Source organism: Camarhynchus parvulus, chromosome 5, assembly GCF_901933205.1.
Source record: "Camarhynchus parvulus chromosome 5, STF_HiC, whole genome shotgun sequence".
Lineage (NCBI taxonomy): Eukaryota > Metazoa > Chordata > Aves > Passeriformes > Thraupidae > Camarhynchus > Camarhynchus parvulus.
This window is the reverse complement of record NC_044575.1, coordinates 50,035,778-50,059,257: the sequence shown is the minus strand read 5'-3', so window position 1 is coordinate 50,059,257 and position 23,480 is coordinate 50,035,778. Positions and strand designations below refer to the sequence as shown.

Sequence of the window (23,480 nt, the reverse complement as noted above, 5' to 3'; positions counted from 1 at the left end):
GGGGCCTGACAACCTGCACAATCCTTGTGTTTTCCATAAACCAGTAAAGCTGTATTCTTCACGGTGCAAGAGGACTTGGTTAAGGCATTAAATCTCATTTTCTTAATGGCGGAGAACAGTTTACCTACCAGGCTCCCAGAGCTTTTTGTATTCTTTTGGCAGGAAGGAAATAGTTGTCAAATTATTTCAGTGCCCATGACTGAAGGATCATCCCCTAAAGAAGTGGGAAATAAACCCAGATTACCAAAAGAGAGAAAAAATTTCCAAAATCTCTCTATGCAGCACCCAGAGATTTACTGAATGCTTCTGCTGTTGGGGTACCTCAACCCTCAAGGACAATTGTGCTGGGCAAAGATTCCCCCATATTGTCCTTCTGGCTCTGTGCAGTCCAAAGGTGCAGCAGCTCCCTCCTGAGTGTGCAGGAGCTTTAATGTGCTTCTTGTACCAGGTTTGCAAGGAAATGCCTCATTCTGACCTAGCTGGGCCATTTCATGGCGTTTCAAGTCCCTGCCTTTCCACATGAGCCAGGAAAGGATCAGCACCTTTCCCTCCTCACTTGGCTGCCCTTGGTGGGAGGCAGAGCCCTTGTGCCACTCTTTGCTTTAAGGCTGAACATTTTTTTTACTACAGATTGCAACCCAACTTCCAAATTCAATGGAAACTACAGACAATGTTAAGCAATGTGTCTTAGCAAACACTTGCAAAATCCTTCTTATAAAAAACAGGAGCCTACATAAATTTCCACCTAAGATTCATAAAAGAACCAGCTGGACAGATTCCCAGCTTCCTACTCCAAACTAAATTAGAAATACATTCTAATGTGTTAAGCTGATGTTAATTTTAAATAAGATTCTGAATGTAGAGATAATTCTGAACCAACTGTACCAACATCCAAGAGGTCAAGCATAGAATGGGGCAAATAGAGGTTGTAGAAAACACAAACTCACTGTTTATGTTGTTCAGCTACTGGAAAATTAAATCAGAAGAGTATAAGTAATGGAAGTCAACATATTTTTAGGAAAAATCATTAAATGAACCACAATTTCTTTTGTAAAGGCAATTGAGTAGATATATTTGGATAGTAAGAACTGACAAGTACCACTTCATATCATTGTGATTACTAAATAAACATGCTACAATATCAAAAGCAGTTAGCAGAAGGGTTGCAGATAAAGTCACCTCAAAAAGTAGCAGGCACTGTGGTATTTCCATTTAAAAGAGTCTGTTCAGAGGGCAGGATCAGGACAGCTCAGTGACTGGTACAGGTCTCAGCACAAACCTATGTTTTCAACACTGCCCTAAAAGTAAACACAAAATTATTGCTGGTAAAATGAGATTAAAAAGATGAGCAATGTTGTTGAACGTTGATAAGCAAATCAATTCAAATGAACAGTGCCTTCCATAAGACATTCCCATTCAGTCAAAAGATGTCTTTCACTAGACATTTAAAAGTATAAAATCTATGAGGGTGCTTTGCAAACCATAATTCAGAAAATGGGAAGGAAGAAGTAAAGGTGTGTTCTGGAAAGGAGGAACTCAAGGAAGGGTCACTGACTCTGAAAGTCAGGCTGGTTGAACAATTCCACGTGAGCACCCAGCAGCAAGCCATGACAGAAATATCAACAGTAGTATTTGTATAACCATGACAGAAGTGAATAGAGCAGAATGAGAATTTTGCCACAGCTTCAGACAAAAGAAAGCTCAGTTTGAAGACAGTGGTTGAAGTTTTGATATTTGCAATTTTTAGAGGGTTTGTAAAATCATTCAGGTTGTCTGAAAATTGGAAAGACTGAGAAGTAAAGAAGCTGCCTCAGCAAGAGACTCAGGCAGATCACATGTTTAGTGCAGTGGAGAAGGAAAACTGTCTAATATAAATGTCTTCACAGAGAGAAAATGCTAAATATCAGACAGCTTTTTAATCAGACAAAACAAGAAGTACACTCAGGTTCCACACCTGTTCAAAGGGAGAAAGCTGTTAGCACATGAAGAGACATAGAGCTCCAGGTATCCAGGGAAATAGCATATTCTTCATTTCTTGAGGTTTTCCCATCAAACAGGTCATTACAATCAACGTACTTGAAGCCTGTCTCAGCTAGAGTCACATTAGTTGCAAAATCTCTTCATGCTGCTCTTCCCTGGGACAGTTACAGACCCAGAAAAGCAAACTTCCCATGAATTGCTAGATTTATGTCTTGGGAGATATGGGTTCAATCCTTGCCTCTGCCAAACATGATTTGTGTGTCATTGAGCTGGTTACTCAAAGTAAACTTCATTTTACCTACTTTTAGATATCTACATGCTAGATGTCTATTTTACACGTGTATGTCTGAAGCATTATTATCCTCAGCATCTTTATCAGCCAGTGGAGAGAAGCAGGCTCCTTTGGAGAGGTGCTCCTCCAAAAAAAGACAAAAAGTCACCATGCAATGAGGAATTTCATGCTTTGAAGAAGTCTCTATGCTGATTGAATGAAGGCAGGAAGGTGGCTGGCTTAGACCTGGGCAATGACACCCCTGACATATAAATAAGGGAAGGTTTGCTTTAGCCTTCTCTCAAGAGGATATTAATATTTCTAAGCTGCTGTGAAAAGAATACCTGAGAGACTTAATATTATTAGGAAATATATGAATAGCTATAATAAATGGAATTAGGAAATCAGAGTGTTCAAATTTTTGCCAGGCTCCAGGGCAAAAGAAAACTGAATCTTGGGATGTCATTGGAAAATACTTAAACTGTGAGCCAGATCTCTCAATGCCATGGAGAAATACTAAGGATATTGAATCCATGTACACTTTTCTTAATGGAAAAAATAGTTTAAAATATCTCTTTCCCAAACAAAGGGCTTTTCAATTTTTGAGGGTCAGTCTGGTGTTAAGGATGGCCAGAGTTGTGCCAGCACAGCTGATGGGGCCATGAACTGTTATGTGCCAGCAAAAGCCTTTTAACACCAGATTCACTTAAAAAAAAAAAAAAAAAAAAGATTGTGTAGTTACAGTACAACTCAGGATATTAAGGAGAAGAATGAAATTTCAGCAAAGCTCTGAAATGGCACAGAGGAGAGGAGTGCTGATTCAAGACAGCTGATCTTATGACATGGAACAAAGGCTGTGACATTTCTCTTGATTAAAAGGCAGTCTCTCCCATCTACACAAACTCTGGGGCAACAGCTAAAGTGACAATCCTGAATAGCAGCACAAGAAACACACTGCAGTGAACTTCCTATCTGCTTGCTCACAAAAATATATCCATCTTTAATTTTCCTTGGATTTGATCCCAGCAGTCAGATGGGAAGGAAGTGCTGCACTTCCCTTATAGTAAAACTCAATCAGCTGCAGCAAGCAATCCCTTCTGCAGCCTTTGCTTCTGCCAGGAGAGTTTACACTGTGAGCAGAAACAGGGTGCCCACTGTGGGCATCAAATGTGGCTCCATCCAGCAGAGCCTCTGTGACCACGACCTGCAGCAGGCACCACTGCAGCTCCCTGGCACAGCCCCACCTGTCCCTCCCTGCAGGGCTCCTCAGCAATCCCAGAGCCACCATTAAATCCATGTTAAAAATACCTACAACACCAACCCCCCAAACTGCATTAAGAGACAAAGTAATGAGTACTAGCAGGGTTGGAACCAAAATTCTGTCATTGTTCAAGGAATTTGCATAGTAGCTGTTTCCTTTTCTATATTTTTTAATAGTTATTTAATGTAGTCATTATACTTGGTTATGACAGTTTGAATTGGGATGCTGCCAAAAAGACACAATTTAACAGGGTCTGAGGGGCTGGATATTTGAACAGAGTATTTTATTTTAATGGATCTCCCCTGCTTTGCCTTGAAAAGAGCTTATAGGGATTTTCTCAAAATGTTCTCAAGGATCTGGGGTTGATTGGGGTGGGGGGGAAACACCAAACCTTAAATACCTTTACCCAACATGAGATTTTACAAAGTAAATAGCAGAGATATATTTTAATAAAAAAAAAAAAGAGAGGCTAATTCACACAGAAAAGACACAAGTATATTATGTTTATTCCCTGTACTACACTTAAAATTTTTCAGACAGCTCACCAAATCTTCCTAATCAATATCCCAGGGGATGTTTCAATGTATATTGAACAGATACAAGAGATTAGGGGAACAGAATATAAAGACATGCACACATTGGACATGGACATATTTAGAAAGATCAAAGTGCACAGGAGGAAGAGCCCAAGATGTGGAGTGGTGAGGAGAGAGAAGCCCAAGGCATGGCAATGCTGCAGCAATAAGAGCAGGTTTGCCCCTGTGAGCAGTTCTGGGGAAGGGCAGAGCTGCTGGGCTGGCTCTGGGCTGTGCAGGGTCCAAGCAGGGCTTGGGCACAAATCCAGCTCATCACAGCTCCTCACTGCAAGAACAGATCCTGGGCACTCAGGTGCAGGGATGAACCCAGAGAGGAAAAGTCAGCCTTGCCACAGGAGTGTGATACAGCAGAGAAAAATCTTCTAAAAGAGAAATACTTTAGCTCCCAAGAAAGCATTTAGATAAACCATTCCTTTAGTCACAGGGGGAAAGGAAGGGACTTGAAGTTTTCTTCTAAACAACTCATTATTAAAAAGTGTCAAAAGGTGACAGGAATATGAATCTCAAAATTCCTAGAGCAGAACAAATTATTAAAGAGTAAAGTACTGTAAATAATCTAACCCTTACTATTTTTATTTGGTTGGGAAATTGTCCTTGTTTAGGTAGTCAACTCTAATTAGAATTCACTTGCATATTAAAATAATCTGCAATTAATATGAATGAATATTCCAAAATTTAGAACATGACAGTTTTCCTCCTAGATCATTTTACTTATTTACTCCTAGAAATTAGTACCACCTCCTCTTTCTAGACCATCTAAGTATTCATTTAAGTAGCATCCAGTCTCCAGTAACTTCTCCATTTCCAGAGGAGCCTCTGTTGCTGGAAAGGTTGAATGTCAGGCAATCAGTCCTTAGAGTGACAGCTTCAAATTAAAAGGCTGAAGAACCCATCTTGTGTGGCCTGCAGCAGAGGAACTTCTCCTTTTCTACCCATTCACACAACTCCTTTTTCTTTTTGCAAAATGTTTTGCTCCTTACCACTAGCTCGGCTGAAGTCTCCATTCCTTTCATTACACGATGACCATGTAATTATTTTAAATTGTTTTTTGAGCTCCTAGAAGGAGTTAAAAAATAAAATTAAAAAAAATAATTCAGCTGTGGGCAAGGACAGACAATCCAGTCTCTTCCTGAGCCAACCCAAGAGTCATACATCTGTCACTTCCTTTTATCCCATGTGTTCATCATAAGAAAGGCCTGTCACATTGGAATAATCTTCTTGCCACTATCTTCTTTATGTGGAAGAACTCCAACATGACATAGATTTTTGCAGTAGGTAAAGCCTAAGGCAAAAGACACATCAACAACATATTTTCTCAGACCTGCTCATAAAAATGAGTGTTTTCAAATCCATGGTGCCATACATTTGTCTCTGAAGAATGCAGCCTTGTCTGCAACCTTGGCAGCTTGGCAACAGAAAATCACTTTAAATAAATATCTAATATTCTTTAGGATAAATATAATGAATTAGTCATTGCTCTTTACCATAATGTAGCAGAATTCCTGAAAGCCAGGCTCTATTAGCATTTTGAAGAGGTATTGAGACAAGGATGGGTGTCCTGGGGATTACTGCAGTGGGAAGCAAAGATGAGACAGTGGTAGATGATGAAGTGCAATCAGGATGCTGCCACAGCCTCTACATCCCTACACATTCCTGCAGTTTTGTTTGTAACTTGATAAAGAATTACCTCATAAATCTGCAAAACATTTGGCTCTTTTCCTCTATTGCTTGTAAAGATGCACATTCTTAAATAGACTTGTGGGTTCAGTGAATCTGTAAGTGAACAGCTCCTTTGGATACTCATTTTACTGTTAAACCAAAATAAGATTGTTAAGCAGAGAAGTAAAACTAAAAATTTAATGTGTATTAAACGTTGCTTTCATGCTGCAATTATCAGCACCAAATCCTGCACCCCAAGGATCATGTAGTGAACTGGTATCAGTTGATACAATCTCATTATTCATTGAAAAGTCTTTCATTATCATTTGCTCTTCTGATCTTGTCAATTCACTCCTTTTATTACAGTTCCTGCCCATGGGTGCAAGTGAGTGTGAGTAGGGGATATCCACTGCTCTTCACTGGCAGATGAACTCACACAGAGCATCCATAAACAGACACATCTGCCTGCAGAACATCTGCCATAAAAACATGAAGACCTGCAGAGCAGAAACTAACATGCTTAAAATCAGGAATTACTGCAGAGAATATCCAGTAATTCCTGCAAATCTAAACCATCTTTTGCTTCTTTATGAGCCAATTGATAAAACAAGTTATGCATATGGTCTGCAGGGAAGTACTGCAAATAGAGCAGCTGTTAACTTTCAGAGTTACAGGCGGAAAAAAGGTTTTATTTCCACCACATTTTTTATTCTTGTTTTCTTTACCTTGTTGGCTATAACCCTGGCCTAGCCAGGCCCACCACCACATACGTTTCTATTTAAGACTCTGCTTACAAGATAAGAGGTTCCTTGGTTTGACCACTGACTTGCTCAGCTGAGACCATGACACACCTGCATGGGAGGAAGAGTTTATTTCACCTAACCTTGAAATAACCCACATTAGTACCCTCTGCAACACTGAAAATTTCCACACCTGGTGGGAGAGACCATTGCATAATCTCCCAATCTTCCACTCCACCAAGAATGGTTGTTTTTATTAATTTCTCAGCAGCATACAAGATATGTACTGACAGATGCTATAAAACAAATTCATCCTCACTCATCACTGAAGTGCTGTCATTGAACGATCACTGGGAATGCACAGGGCATCTGGGGGCCCTTTCTTCATGGTAGATAACACACTCACATCCTCCATGATTGCTGTAATTATCAGTAATAACCAGATGTTGCATCACTGACTCCAGAAGACAGGCATTCACACATACCAAGTCAAATCTGGGGTCTGTTTGAGATCTTGATGGAATGCCAGGGAAAAACATAAGTAAACTTCCATACATACTTGTTCTCAATTTTATTAGGATCTAGAGATGTATTAGCTGTTTATTAAAGCATCTCTCCATAACAATAAGAGCATTTACTTCTATGCAAATATCAGCATTTGCTAATAACAGAAATTTAAACTATTATATCACAACCACCCCAGTGATCTCAGCAGTGAGACGTGGTAGCCATACATCACAGAACTCACAGAAGGACAGAATGGTTGAGGTTTGAAGGGATCATCTGCTTCAAACTCCCTGCTCCAACACCTACAGCAGGTCATCAAGAACCAGACAGTTTTTTAATATCTCCAGGAGTGGAAACTCTACAATATCTCTAGGCAACCTTTTTTAGTGCTCAGTCACCCTCAACAGTTTAAGAGTTTTCTATGTTCAGATGGCACTGCTGAAGTTTCGTGTGTTGTGCCACTGGTATTGTGCCCATTGCTTCTTGTCCTGTCACTGGGCACTTCTGAAGAGAGCCTGGCTCTGTCCTCTTTGCACCCTCCCTTTGGATATCTATTCACATTTGATGAGATCCCACTCGAGCTGTGTTTTCTCCAGGCTAAACAGTCCCAGCTCTCTCAGTCTTTCCTCAGCCAGAGATGCTCCAATCCCTTGTCTTCCTGGCCATTTCTAAGACTCTCTCCAATAAGTCTTTATCCACCTGTACTGAGAAACCTGAACTGGACACTGTGCTCTGGCTGTGGCCACAGCAGTGCTGAAGTGAAGAATCATCTCCCTCAGCTTGCTGGCCACACTGCCTAATGCAGCCCAGGGTAACCTCTGGCCCTTTTTGCAGCAAGGGAACACACTGGTGGCTTGTGCTCAACTTGGTTCCCACCAGGACCTCCCAATCCTTTTCTGAAAAGCTGCAGGATATGCTGGGTGGCCCCAAGCATGCATTGGTGCAAGGGGGTGCTCTTCCCAGGTGCAGGATTTTGCATCTCTCCTTGTTGAAATTCAAGAGGTTCCTGTCAGACCATTTCTCCAGCCTGTGAGGTCCCTGGGGAGGGCAGCACCACCCACTGCTGTACCAGCCGCTCCTCCCAGTTTGTCATCTTCAGCTGCTCAGTTTTGTCCTTCATAAGATGATTTCAATGAGGTTATAAAATATCACCGTAAAACGCACAGAGTTTGTTTTGAAAGTATATCCCCACTTGTAAAGTCAGCCCTTGTTTGCTGGCTACAATCCACAGGACAGTCAACGCCGTGTGTTTTCTTAGCAGATACCTCAAAGCATGAGCAGTGAAAAGATTGTGACTGCTGGTCTAGGAGAAAAGTACTGAGTTAGCAGTGTTACACTGGTCCACAAAGGTGGGGAATTTCTCCTGTCAGAGTGTTATTTTCCTCCTGGACAAGTAGAGCAGTAGAGAAAAAAGGGAACAAAATTCTGCCTGTATTCCTCATCCAAAAACACTGTAGTAAGCCTCTGTCAAGGCATTCAGAATGGGACACCAGTATCACTCTGGTGGTATTTGTAACAGAAAAAGTCTCTCCCTCTCTTTCTGTCTATCATTTGGGCCTTACTTATTAAGAAGTATTCCCAAAGGAATACTGCTGCCCACTAATACCTTGCTGGTCAGCACCACCATTACATTATTGTCACTGTAGCATTGAAATTGCATCCACAGGAACATTCCTTACAGGAACATCAAGATTTACTTTGCCATGTTTGAAAAGTCTGACACTTCCACAGACCAGCTCTTCCCATTTGCAAATCTGAGGCTGCTTTCCAAAGGACTCTACACACCAGAGCTCCCTCAGGACAGCAGAGACCACAGCAAGCAGCCAAGCCTTGACTAATGGGCTGACACTGCTTTCTGGTAGGACACCCTCCAGCTGCTGGAAAGCAATGAAGGGAGGCTGAAAGATTACCAGAGAGAGAGAGAGCTTTTAGCCTGCCCATTTCTGCTGAAGGACTAGAGTAGTAACCTTTATGGATCCACTAATATGCAAGATAAGCAGATCTTTTCATCCAGCTTTTGTTACTTTTAAAATTAATAAACAAATCTATGAATTATTTCATGCTGAATCAACCTAGCAAAATTCTTTTCACCCCACTTATATCACAGATTTTAGATGTAGGGACTAGATGGCACCAAACACTTTTGAAAGCATCAACTTATATTTTTATGGATCTATATATATATATATATATATATGAAGGATGTTTTCACTGTGATAGATGCAAATTATAAAAAAGGCCCTAGGGTTCCAGACAGAGATTATATACTTTATTATATAATTTGGTTCCTTTGTGAAGAATAGCTATTCAATTTCTTCCTCAGATCTGATAAGGATGCACTGAGGGTCATGGTAAATCCAGGAGAGGAGCAAGGTGCCCCCAGCCTAGGTGCTGTGACTGCTGGATTCACCCAGCAGAACAAATCTGATGTGACTCAGATGTGGGCACATGACTGTAATTCTCTTGTGTTAGTCAGACGCTACAGAGCTGTGTTCTTGTGTGCTGGCTCTGTGTCAGGGGATGAGGGGGGCAGAAGATGCACAGAGCTGACTCAACAAAGATTTCTGAACAAGGATCCAGCAGCCACTCAGCCCACTGCAGTCTGTAGCTCTGGCATTTTGGAGTGGACTTCAGGAAACCTCAGCCCAGCTGCAAGCTATTGGCATCTCAATAACACCACTGATTTAATTCACTACTGAGTTTTGAGAGATTGGGTGTTAGCACCTGCAGAGCAGAAAGCAGTGCCAAAAGGAGGGAGGAGGGGTCACAAGCCTTATGCTAGAGTAGGAGGACCAAGCTTCTATAAGGTACCAGAAATAGAGGGATCTGCCAAAAGTGGTTACAAGTAAAATAAGCATTTATATTTGTAACTCATGATCATAGCATTGATATTATGGTTCCCATCCTCCCTTCATGCCTCTCTGACATCTGATGCTGAAAATTGCTTGACTGCAAGTGGAGAGCTCAAGTTGCAGCCCCCAGTGACCAGCAGTCCTTCTAATGCAGTGATCCAACACTACCATCCTGTCTCTTCCAGCTGCACTGTTCTCCCATGGGTGGTGTCAGGATTAAGCCTTTGTCCTCTTGTTGCCACCACTGCTCCACAATAATGCCTGCCTGATGCCCTGAACTTCCAAAGATGGACACACAATATGTGGCCAAAATGCCAAAGGATTTCAGTGTCCTGCCCACCTTCAGGCTACCTCATTTTGCCACATTGAAACAGACTCTTTGCTCTTGTCAATGACACTGATTTCAAGAGAAAGATGTGAACTAATAATGATGGAGAAGATTGGGACTGGCCTTTCCTTCTTATTCCCTCTTCTCCACAGCACTACTGAGGTGTTTATTACTTTGGTGTCCACCTGCTGACCTGTACAGCATAAATCTGAACTGAGGCGAGTTTTACAGTTCAATAAATGTAGAATACCTTTAAAAGCCACACTTGAGTAGATAAAAAGTCTGGGAAATGTCATCCAAACGTTATCATAAGTGAAATAAAATGAAAGCATAATTTAGCCAGATTCAGCATTACTCAAATGCAGTGGAAAGTAGTGCTTCCAATGCCTGAATCTGCTGCCTTATTAGTTTCTCTTCTGAAAACTATAAATCCTTGATCAGATATTCTCTCCTGAACTGCAAAATAGAATGAGTAAAGTTCAATTTGGCTAGGCAAGAGCAGCAGTTACTGAGATCGGAGAGATTTAGAGCAACAGAGTTCTACAAGTCAGCTGTCCTGGTATGACAACTTGTCATACAAGGACTGATAAAATCTTCCTTACAAGTGGTTATTTGGAAGATTATGTCTGTACTCAGTGGACCTGGATCCTTCAAAAGCATGAAATTACTTCGAAAATTGAGGGGACATATTTTTTGTGGGTACTTAAGTAGTCACTTGTCTACCTCATTACACAGCTAAATACCTCTGAAAATGTAATCTTCAGTCACAGTCTCAGAGGACACAGATTTTTAGAGGTGCACAGATGGCCAGGAGGTTTACAAAGTGCCTGGTTGTTTAGTTCACTATAAAATCAACGAGAGTTAAGGGTCTCATATAAAACCACATTGCTCTGCCTAATTAAAAACACAGCCCTGTGTCTGGTTGAAATCACTAAAGTTGGAGCCTTGCAAGCTCTCAAAGCTGCATTTTGGCCTTCCATGAGGAAGTCCCCAGGCAGGAGTGCCTGATCAGTGGGAACAAGGAGGGGAGAGGTGTCAAGCCTGCGCCAGCCTCCAGACCTGGACTGTCAGGACAGAGGGCTGGCATCAGCAGGAACAGACAGTCCACAGAAAACTGACGCTAGAGCAGGCCAGCCCAGACCTTCACAAAGACACTTCAGTCATATCTGCACGCTTTAAAGCAAGCTCTGGGTTTGCTTAGACCATTTGAGAAGGTGTTTTTCTTTAAATAGCAGCTTAGGATGAGAGCTGCCACTTCCAATTTAATCACCCTCCTTTAATACAGGCTGGTGCTTTGCAGCTGGATAATTAACCTTGATATTCATTCGGACTTCAAAACACCCAATTCCCCTTGCTGTCAATTAGCTGACAATGTCAAGTGTGTGTTGATAGAAGATTTTTGTGTGACCCTGGCAATATGGCATTTGGGAAATTTCAGTCCTTCACAACTAAAAATGGGAAGTGACATCCACAGAGTCACAGAATGGTTGAGGTTGGAAGGGACTAGAAGTGAAGTGGATCCACTAGATCCACTTGGAGATCTAGTCCAGTCTCCCTGCTCAAATGGAGTACTCTGGAGCACTTAGAATAGTGTCCGGGATGATTTTTGATATCTCCTCAGCCTCTAAGGGCACCCTGCTCCATTGCTCAGCCACCCTCACAGCCCAGAATTCCTTCCTCACGTTTAGGTGAACTTCCCATGTTCCAGTTTCCACCTGTTGCCTCTTGTCCTATTGCTCAGCACCACTGAGACTGAGAATTTGTCACTGGGTTGAGTTCACTAAACAAAACAGACATGTATTAGGGTTTGCCCTACTTTCTGCTCCTATGAAAATGTACCTTTCTGAAACACCCCCAAGATGTTTTTGAAACCTTCTTGTTGCAGCTGTGAGTGCACAGAGGATGCCTTGATCTCAGAGCACCCAGAAGCTGCCATACCTTTTAACACCAGTGTAAGGCTGGAGGCAGGGTTATAAATGACTGTACCCAAGGATTTTTGGTACAAGAAGCAGTAAATAAGCACTGTGTATCAAAATGAAACCAAAGGTGGGAAGGGCTAGTGGCATTTCATTCTTTCCACTGATCTTTCTGCATTTATAATAAAGAGTTACATCCTACTAGTAACAAGATTAAATTAGTGGGCAGGAAGAAATTTGAATCAGACTGTTTTCCTGATATGCCACAGTGGACTGTGTTCTGCTAATGAGTGCTAACCCTGCAATCAGGTAAACATTCACCTTGAGAAATGAACAACCTTAATCAGGGCTTTTAAATCAGCCAGAACAGTCAACAGCTAAAATGAAATTGGCTCAAACACAACTGCTTTTCTGTTTAAATATTGTCCTTCCTTCCTTATGAGGAGGGGAAATAACAGCTTAAGTGAAACATTCTTGTAGTAAAGAGCAGCTCCAGTCTCTTCCATGTTAGAGACCCTGTCCTGTGACTAAGAAGGGGTGTATTGATTGGTGCTCAACAGAATGCTTTTGCACAGGCTAACTGGAGCCTTCTGTGAAGGTTCCTAAATGAGCTCAGTCTGACCTCCATAGCTCTAAAGAACTTTACTTCATCTCCTAAGCAAAATAATGGAGAACATTAATAAGAGGGGGGCAGGAAGAAAGAAAAAAGAAATGTTGGTCTGTTGTGCTTTTCTCTGGATTTGAGAATGACATCAACCAGTGGACCTTTATCTGAAATACTCTGACAGTAGAAAAAACACTGACTACTCCATTTTATACGCAGGGTCAACATTACGAAGAGGAAAAACGGGCTTTGAGCCATGAAATAATTGCACTCAATAATCACTTAATAGAAGCCAAGGTGACAATAGATAAGTTGTCAGAAGACAATGTAAGTATTTAATTATTCATTTTGAGATTATATTCAGAAACAAATTTGGGTCTTGTGCTTCCCATGAAATTATAGAATAGTATTTTATGTTTGTATAAAAGGTAACCTGTCACCTCAACAGTGTAAATTCATGCTTTTTTGTTTGTTCCCATCATTTTGTAAATCCAGTTCTTATGCCTGAAACTGATGAAAAAATATTCTAAGAGATTGCAATATTCCCACATTGATTTTGCCATCAGTACAGCAAATTGGTGCAAGCACATGGTCAGAGCTGTTGCAGGGACACGTGTGTGGAGTGGGGACTCATCAGAAGGACTTTAGGCACGGAGTAGAGCCCTACATTTCCTGCCATTCTTTAATCTTTTGGTCTTTGCTCACCAAAAAGCTCAGCACAAGCCAGCTCTGCTGGAAGCAGGCAGGACTGACCCAGCCTGGTCGCTCAGACCACTCCTGCAGGGAGCAGGAGCCAGGCTCTCCCCAGCAGCTGTTCATGTGTAAAAATGGGCCTGTCTCTGTGTGGGACAAAACAGGGAACATCTCTGGCAATTGTCACCCTCCATCTCATTAAACACTACTGAAAAATGGCATGAGTAGCGCAGCTGGCAACAAGCTCATTAAATCCTTCCTGAGACAAACCTACAAAGACAGCAAAGAGAGGAATATTGCAGGCATTTAGTTCATTATTGTGCCATTTCTTCCACATTTAATAAAAAATTCATCTGCAGGAGACATGTTTCTGTAAGCACTTATTTTCCAGCATCTTACATTCAATCTTCCCATATTTCACATGAGCTCTTAATCATAGCTGGGAGCATTTAATCTCATTAAAATGCCTGTTGATGTGAACTCTGCCTGTGCAATTAACAGCTTTCCAACTGAAGTAAAAAGTTCCCAATCTGACCCCTAACTTTCACAGAAGTTGAGTTGAAAGACTTACTTTATAACTCTAACAGCTATAAGTAATGGAGTGTGGTAAAAGTAATGGGCTACATCCAGGTTTTGGAAGCACAGGAACAACTCCAAATTAATTCACTTGAAATCAGTGGAGTTATTTTTTATTTAAAATAGAGGTGGAAGAAAGCGGCAGAAATCTCCCTTCAAGTATGCATGCATTTATACTCCTTCATGGAGTCAGGTTTGAACCCACATTTGAGGTGTTTTCAGTACTGATAGTTTTACTCTGAGCACTAGAACATGGTCCAGAGGCCTCAAATAACAGTACCACCTCTTCAGACTTGGGGTTGGCCCATGGACAAAGTTCTGCCCTTGCAGGTCTTGAGAAAATAGCATAAAATTAAGTCAGGGGAGATTTAGGTTGGATGTCAGGAAAAGGTTCTCTACCCAGAGGGTGGCTGGGCTCTGGAGCAGCTCCCCAGGGCTGTGCTCTCAGCCCCAAGCCTGACAGAGCTCAGGAAGGGTTTGTGCAAAGCTCTCAGGCACAGGGTGTGACTCTTGGGGATGTGCAGGGCCAGGAGTTGGACTTGATGAGCCTTGTGGGGCCCTTCCAGCTCAGGATCATCTATGATTATGTCTAATATCACTAATAAGAGTCAACGTTATATTCCAAATTGTAATATAAAGGACTACAAAACAAGCCACTAATATTATACCTAGTAAGTACAAAAGTGATAAACTGAAGAATCCTACATGGGGAGAATGTTTTTTGTCTCAGCAATATTTCTTTCTTCAATTATATTTTCCCTTTCTCTTCTGACAGAAATGTAAGATGATGCTTTTGATACAAAAACATATTTTAAACTGTGGGAAACTCTTCTGGCATTAATTGCCGGTTATTGTTCCAGTTGCCACAGATATGGCTGATTTCCATTCAGGCAAACATTAAAGGGGAGAAGGTCACCCCAGTCACATGGCTTGGCCCAGCAGGTTGAGAACAAAGTACACGTGGCACATGTAGCTCACATGTAATTTTTTCTGTAGTAATTTTTAAAGCTGCTAAAAATAAAGTGTCAGAAACGCTTTTCGTGCTCTCCATGACAACCACTGAGCAGGAAGAGGGGCACAGAGCTTTTGAAGAAAGGATTAGGTTCTGGAGAGATCCCATTTTTGTGTGCCTGGAAAGGCCATATGGGACTCGGGGTACCTGTCTGTGCTGTACATTGTGCAGCACTATATATTGGGTTTAATGTATATGCAACATATCCAAGTCACATGCACATGGAACAGATTTTACTTCTAAATTGAATTCTTGGGTTCTTTTTCAGGAATGAAAATAGTGTGTCTTAATATAAAATTTAAGATGCAGATAAATGAATATAGTACATCTGAAGCAGAAGGGGCATTTATAAAATCTCACAAAGACAGAGGAAAAAAGTCACAAAACAAAAGTGTCTAAAGGTGCTTGAATGTGAAAAAATATGAACTAATGTTCACAGGACAACTATCCCCATCACTGAAAGACTCACAAGAACATCTTGTTGCTTCTCTTATTACAGAATACCTTAAAATTGTCCTTTAAAACAGAGGAACTTTCTTTTTCACCGAAAATTTCTTTATAAGATTTTAAGAGAATTAATGTTGCCATAAAAACTGGCATGCAATAAAATTATGACATCAACATCAGAGAAAATCCAAATTATATCAGTATTCCACACCTTTAGTCTACAAACACATACTAATTTTTAGAGATTAACACAGCCAAGTGCTCATAGCACTTTCATGCTTCATATATCTCATCTCTGCCCACCTAAAAAGTCAGCTTCTGAAGCCAACCTTGGTTTTAATGCTACTAGATAAGGAAAAGGAAAAACAAAATACAGCTCCTACCTTCAGGGAGCCAGAGATACTGGTTGAAGGATACAGTTATAGAGTCATGTGTGCTAAATCAAATTTAAGTGAAGGGCAAATCTGTGTGCTGAATTTTCCCATTAAATAGGCTGTGGGAGCCATTCAATACCAAGATAGTATAAGAAGCTTGCTTAAATTCTCTCCTTCCTTGTGTGGAATTCTCACGGTGATTTCTTGCCCAGTGAAAATATTCTATTCTGCAGTATCAAATATTTGCAGTGAGATTTAATATATTTCTATAGCTGCATTCTGCAAGATATTAAAGGAGCCAGGAACCATCCAGAAATATCAAAAGGAGAGTCTCCCTTTTAAAAAAATCAACACAACGTATATTTCTGTAATTAATTTCTCCCACAGTCTCATAAGATTATTTTAGCGCTTTCTAAAGTAGTATTTTAGTGCTCAATTGGATAATAGCCAGTAAAAATTTTCTTTTTTGCTTAAAAGATCATGGTTTTTTAGCCTTCACAGTAGCATGCATGTTAACAGTATAGAATTCAGTTCTTAATGGTAAATATCCATCTTCTGAAATGCAGATTACTGTCCTGTTGTAACAGGACTCAAAAGTTTATTCTTAGTAATTTTAGCAGCCCTCACAGAGCAAAGGAAGAAATATCTCTAGGTTGTGCAAGAAACAACAAAGCATCTTATTGTGTTTAGAAATCAAGGTATGCTCCAAATCTCCCCAAAGTGAATTTTGAAAAGATTGATCAGGCATGGGAGAAAGGCTGAAAGCCACAAGCACTTTGCAAGCTTTAAAGAAGAGGTTATTTTTTGTTTTTTTCCAGGAGCTCTACAGGAAGGACTGCAATTTAGCTGCTCAGCTTCTCCAGTGCAGCAAGAACTATGACAGGGCACATAAACTTTCAGAGGTAATGTGACCAAACTTGTTCTATGACATAAATATTGTATGGAAAACAGGTTATTTTGCGTGTCTCAATTCCAGAATTTGTTTGCCCTTAAGGCTTTTATTCCTCCACACACCCTCCTTTAACTGCAGGAGGTGTCGTGCACCTGCTGGTGTTTGTGCAGTCGAGGGAGGTGCTGACAAAATCACAGCACCAATGTGGTGTTGTTCCACCCATGATGGAGCTTGAAGAACTCTCTTTCCCCAGACCTCTCCTACCCCGTAGGATGGGTCTGCACTGATTGCCTGTAAAGCAAAGGTTTTGTAAAACGCTGGAGTGCTGTGAACTCCAGAGTGCAAAACGCTGTGCAGGAGCAGTGGGGTGAGAGCAGGGAAATGACAAGCCACAGGCGTCAGAGATTCTGATATAATCAATTTTCCTCCTGAAGCTATTTTCCAGTCCAGCTAGTTTCCAAACCCGAATTTTAAAATGGACTGCCAGAACAAATATCTTTTTCTAAAGAAACCAGAGCAGCGAGTGATTGATTTCCAAGGTGTAGACTTTAATTAATAATCCTCGCTTCCAAGGAAACGAGGCTTGAGGAATAGGCTCCACAAAGGGGAGGCAAATATTATCTTAGTAAAGAAGACATTTCTTTAGGGATCCAGGCCCTGCACAAAGCAATAGCACCTTCCTCACACAGTAACCTTCAGTGAAGGTTACAGGGAATAGCCTTTCCTTCTTCAGTCCCATCAGGTCAACATCATCCCCCCAAATGGCCCCACTTGTGCAATTCTGCAATGGAATATTGCAAAATTAAATTTGGAATGTACAAACCATCTCTAAGTCAGTAGGTGGCTTCAGAGCACTGAACAACCCTGGCAAATAAAGATGGAGCAAGATTCTTCTGTCTACCAGACAAAGATTTTATGGAACAGAGACAGAACTTCCCAATTAACCATTATCTTGGTCCTGTTATTTTTTCCTGTTAACTGACTTCCCTTAGCAAATTTTATCAAGGAATTACCATTACATTACTCACACTTGAAAGCACCCTACCTGTTCTAATTAGGACCTTTAAAGCATTTAATTGTTTATTTGCAGAGAACTATCACAAATGTGAGATCTTCCTCCAGTTGCCCAGACTGTCATATACTCAGTTAAATAGGCATCTTCACTCATTAGTCCAAGCATTTATTAATTTAGCTTGTGAATGTGCTGTCACAGCAAATAAATTCTTTAAAAATGCAAATATTGCCTGATAAACTATTGTATGTTATCCAGAAACCTAAACTGTAGTAAAATATAGTAATGCGATAGTAGTATCATTTTAGTAATTCCAGTTTCCAGTGCAGTGCCCACAAAATAATGTTCTTTTTAACACATTTCATAATCTTAATAACATGTATAAAACAGATCAAATAGTGGTGCTACAGGATACTAAAATAAGAGCTGCCCCATACAGCATTTTCACATTAAATTAACTGTATTTCTTTTCCTCATTTCTATGGCTTTTTACACCAGGCCTATTTTACAACCTGTTTATTCAATCTTTGTTGCATCTGTACTTACTATGACTAATGTTGCTGCCTGCCAGCAGACTGGCAATATCATTTATTTCCAATGGAGGACATATGAGTTAATTAGCAACAAAATGATTAATCTAAAATATCCTGGAAGGTCTGTTGGTTGAAAAAACACTCATCCTACTACAAATAACAGGAATGTCATTTCACTACATGCCATATTTTGAACATGGTGAGGTTTGTGGATTAAAATAGCTTTAAAAACTTCCCAATGAAATTAAAAGAGGATCTCCATGTCTTACAAAATGTGAGGCCATGACAAGGAGCAGGTACCTTCAATTTCCTTTGTCAAAAATAGTGGGAAGGGGAACAACTGCAGGTATTTGTAGTGTTCTCTCCTCTAGAGGAACAAATTTAAGGAGGAAGTGAGATTGCTAAGGTCATAAGGTTAACCATTGATTATTTTGTAAAGAGGAACTTGATTTCTAGTTATAAAAAGAAAGTGCTGAATAAATCACAGTTCAGCCCAGCACCAAAGGGATTAATTCCCAAGTGGCATAAACCAACAGGAATATCAAAGGAGCTAACAAAATCACAAACTCAAAACTTATTCCAAACATGCATCCAAAAATTCTGATTTCCAGCAAGAAATAGGGAGAGACAACCTGTCTCATATTGCTTTCTGATCATTGTTAGAGATCTCAAGTGAGCAAGGCAGATAAAATTTGTCAGGAAAGCGTGCTTGGTGATACCTGAGTAGGCTTCACTAAGGAATGTCATCTCTCTCTCTCTTCTGGTCCACATGACAGAATGGCAGGTGAAGCCATCATCCACAGCCCTGGTCCTGACTTTCTAAAAAAAAACCTATATGATTTCTGATACACAACAGACTTATTGATTAATTCTGTCACAGGAATCACAATGTGAATTCAGGTCTTAGTGCTTTTTTCTGCCAGTGTGTTGAGGCTTATGTGGATGGTTGATCTGACAAGCAGTGTCCAGCTGAAGGGGCAAGGAAGGCAGCTTGATCTGCTTCTTCCCAGCACAGGAATAATCCTGTCACAGCAGCCAGTGCCTCTTCTATAAGTGTCAGTCAGCTTCTCTGCATCTTCAAACAGCATTGTTTATCAAAGGTGATGCTGGAGGGCAGGAGCCAATTTGGCATGGGGTTGTAGACAAGATGAGCTTGAGGAAAGACAAAAGAAGAACAGAATAGATATGATCTCTTCCTCCTTTCTCACTCCCACAGAGACCTCTGCACACCCACACTGCAACTGCAAATCACACCCAAGCACACAGTCTGGAAAGTGTTTCTGTCGGCTGTAATTCCCTTCCTGCCTTTTTAAGATTGTTGTTTACTACATACTTTATTTACATCAGTAAAATAAACCAAGAAGTGCAGGGTTAATGGCTGGACTTGAGGAGTTTAGAGGCCTCTACTGACCTGAGCAATTCTATGATCATTCCTATCCAACCTGAATTAATTTGGAAGAAAACATTTCAGTTTCACAGTGTTATCCGTGAGCAAAAGCAGATGAAGATGTAGAAATGTTAAGTAAAAAACAAAATGCATTTGATTACATTTGTTTCAAGAAATGCACAAAGATTGTGGCCATCACAAAGAACCAGGTATGGTGAGCTGTGTAATGTCATAAACAGCACTCATCTGACACCTCTATTGACATGTACCCTTTTCTCCTCTCTCCTTGCCATCTCTTTATGTTGCAGTTGCCAACTGACTTTCAGGAAAGAGTCAGCATCCACCTGGAAAAACACGGGTGCAGCCTCTCTGTCCCCTTGTGCCACACTTCCTATGCCGATACCATTCCCACCTGTGTCATTGCCAAAGTGCTGGAGAAACCAGACCCACACAGCTTGTCCTCACACCTGTCAAGCCCATCCACGAGGGATCTCAATTTTCAGGACTCTGCTGGAAAAGTGGGACAAAGACCCCAGTACAAGTCTGACATCTACTGCAGTGACACGGCCCTTTACTGCCCCGAGGAGAGGAGGAGGGAGAGGCGGCAGAGCGTGGACACGCAGGTGAAGGACGTGGGGTTCCTGCGCTCCCAAAACTCCACGGACAGCACCGTGGAAGAAGACGGTTTCCATTCCAGCTTCTCCCACGAAGCCTTCCCAGAGTACATCACCTCTCTGCCAACCTCCAGCTCCTACTCCAGCTTCAGCGTCACGTCAGAGGAGAAGGAGAACGCCCAAGCCAACACCCTGACAGCCTCCCAGCAGGCGATCTACATGAGCAACCGCGAGGAGCTCTTTGAGAGGAAGTCGCCTGCGGGGTACGAGCACCAGGGGAGCCCCAGGTTCGCCAAGCCCAAGCCCGCGCAGCACATGGAGCTCGCTGACGACAACGAGAACTCGCCCACTTTTACCAGGACTCTGCCCCCGTATGCAAACGAACCTTTTCATTTCTCAGCCATAACACCACAGCAGGCTTTGGCAAACCAGAAAATGAGGAACGAGTGCAGGAGCACCCACCTTTCAGAAGAAGACTTGCCAGGGAGATGGAGGCAGCTGAGCGTGGAGGACATTGGAGCGTATTCCTACAGGAACGCTGGCAGGCTGTCGCCCTGCAGTTTCTCAGAGCAGTACTACAGCAGCCCCATCAAGAAGGGGGACAGTCGAACAAGCCCCATCTATGCTAGTTACAAAGCAGACAGCTGCTCAGAGGGAGATGACATCTGCCAAAGCAGACTTGTGGATTCTTGCTTCCTGAGAACAGACAGTGGCCTGAACATTGACATCAGCACAAGCTGTAAACAGGACAAATTGCCCACTTACAAAACAAAAGAACCAAGAGACCAAAAAAATGAAAGGATCACCGTCCAGTTATGCAGTAGCAAAAACATCGAAAATAGCCCGGTATTGAAAAGAGAATACGTGGACGTGAGCCCCAACAGCTCAGCAGAGTCACTCAATCAGAGTTCAGTGGAGGCTCCAGAAATCCACCAGTCTTCCATGGATCAAGGAAGCCATCCAGGGGTTCACAGCAAACAGCCGCAGTTCCAGCGGACGGGGAGCACTGGGCTGAGTCGGAAGGACAGCCTTACAAAAGCACAGTTATACGGAACCCTTCTGAACTAGGCACCTCCCCACATGGCAATAAGACAGCAAACAAAGGGAAGGAAAGAGCATTTGATGCTCCTAGTAAACCATAAGGTTCTAAGAAACAGGATTATTATGAAATATATATTCATAACGGTACTATATGTTTAAAACAAAATCTCTTCAAAAACGTTACACAGCACTTTTCACTTGACATCCTTTCCACATGGGAGACTGTCCCCTCCCCTCTTTTATAAACCTGAAATATTTTTATAAACAAAAATGTATTTATTAGACTATCCTAAGCTATTTGAGCAGAATTCTTTTCCCTTCAAGCAGGTTTCTTATTTATTTTTGTGCATGAGGCCATCTGTGCCTAAATTCTTGGAGGAAAAGGGTAAAATCATGATGACAGTGACAAAAAAATAAACCCACCTGATAAAATACCATAAAATGTCATGTGAAATCAAAAAAAACCAAGAATGGTGAATTTCAAGAAGTATATTTTTTAACAAGAATGGAATTGTATCTTAAGTTATTTCATACAAATGTATTTATGAGTGACTAATGTATGCACAAAGTGATACTAATATTTTGTTCTTTTAATCCACTGTGTTTCTGCTTTCCTATTTTTCCTTGTATACTACCTCAAAAGTAATTGAGGGTTTCTTTGTCACATTTTCTGTAGGCTTGCATTTATATTGTCTAAAATGCATGCAGTGTCATAATTAATACTGTATTTTGCATAACTTAATAAAAGACACCAGTGGATATATGTTGGGGTTGTTTTTCTCTTCATTCAGTAGAACATGGAATTGCTCTGAGGGGCATCAGTCCAGCAAAAGTTAATGGCTAAAGCTCCTGAACTGGATTGCTTTCTAAAGGAGTCTCTCTTTCTCTGTAAGCCCCAGAGTTTAACTGGTTCACAGCCTGTGGCCTCTGGGTGTGGGAGGATGACTTCTCATCAGCCTGTTGAAAGTAAGCAAGGGAAAAAAAAAATGTTTATCCACAGTCTTGAGTTCACTAGACAGGGTTCTGCATACGGAATGAGAGCAGAAAATTACTCAAAAACCAGTGATGTAAGTTCCTCCTCTCTAACTCACATACTTGACACAATCTTTTATGCCTTTAGGACTGTTACATTCCACAGCTGCCCTTTCTTCTTATGCAGCTTGGTATTTCTAACAGTGATTTTTCTGAAGCCTAAGGTAAGTCTGGAAAATCTGTAGCCTTTACTCCTGAGTCCAAGAAGATGTATTTTTACCTGTACTTCTGGCATTTCCTCCAGCAATTCTTCTGTTTCTCACCATTTCACCATTATGGAGTATACAACTGGGACAGGAAGAAAAGGGAGAGAGCAAAACGAAAGGAGGAGAAAAACAAAAAGGAGAGAAAGGGAAATCCTGAAGATTTTCTTCCCAGCTTCAGTATTCCTGCTTGGTGAGAGGTAGAATGCAGCAGTAAATATTTAATAATTATTTTAAGTCATGTTCACATATCCTATACTTAAAATACTGACTCTTGACAGCTCATGTATGAGGAAAGACCTTTCTTAGTGCAGTATGTGGTAGTAATCAGTGGGATCACTGTGGAAATATAAACTAGCTCCTTGTAAAGCTAAAATAATGATCTACTCAATAGGTATTAAGAAAATATACTTTTTCTGCTGATTCTCTGAAAGCAGTTACCTGGCAACTGACTACAAACCAGGACTACAGAACTGTTCATTTCCCACATAAGTATCTTCCATCTTGGGGCCACAGATTCAGTGCACTTGGCATAACTCCCATTGCTCTCTATTTCCACCTTGTACAATATAAAATTTGTCCATTGTTGATGTGTGCCAGTACTTGCTGTGCTCTTTGGAAGATCAGGCATCAAGTCCCTGCAGTTCCTTCAGGGTCTGTTGCAGCACCATGGAGAATAATGGTCACAAATAATATCTCACAGGTAAGGCACGAGATAGCTCCAAAGCGGTGCTCATTTCAGTACAAAACTGTCACAGGCCTTGTGATTTTATGCTCCCAAACTTGCTCACAGTGAGTGTGAGAGGTAGGGCAGGCTGCAAATAATTCCATGAAGTCGATAATAAACACATACAATGAGGTTTCCAAAGGCCAAGAGCTACTTATGGCAGGATGTGACCTGCAGTAAATTGACTTGGAGATCCACGAGAGCTGTTATTTCCCCTTTGAAA

At 41.2% G+C, this 23,480-nt stretch overlaps 1 protein-coding gene across 3 annotated transcripts in view; it reads left to right on the top strand.

The window, feature by feature from the left end:
- Nucleotides 1-21,984, top strand: part of BEGAIN (brain enriched guanylate kinase associated) — a 113,641-nt gene extending 91,657 nt beyond the window's left edge. For all 3 annotated transcript variants that reach the window (XM_030949858.1, XM_030949857.1, XM_030949856.1), the window contains 3 exons: nt 12,934-13,041; nt 16,635-16,718; nt 19,949-21,984. In XM_030949858.1, the coding sequence (XP_030805718.1) occupies nt 12,934-13,041; nt 16,635-16,718; nt 19,949-21,322 (1,566 nt within the window). In that variant the 3' untranslated portion in view covers nt 21,323-21,984. The remainder of the gene's footprint in view (nt 1-12,933; nt 13,042-16,634; nt 16,719-19,948) is intronic.
- The last annotated feature ends 1,496 nt before the right edge of the window (nt 21,985-23,480 follow it).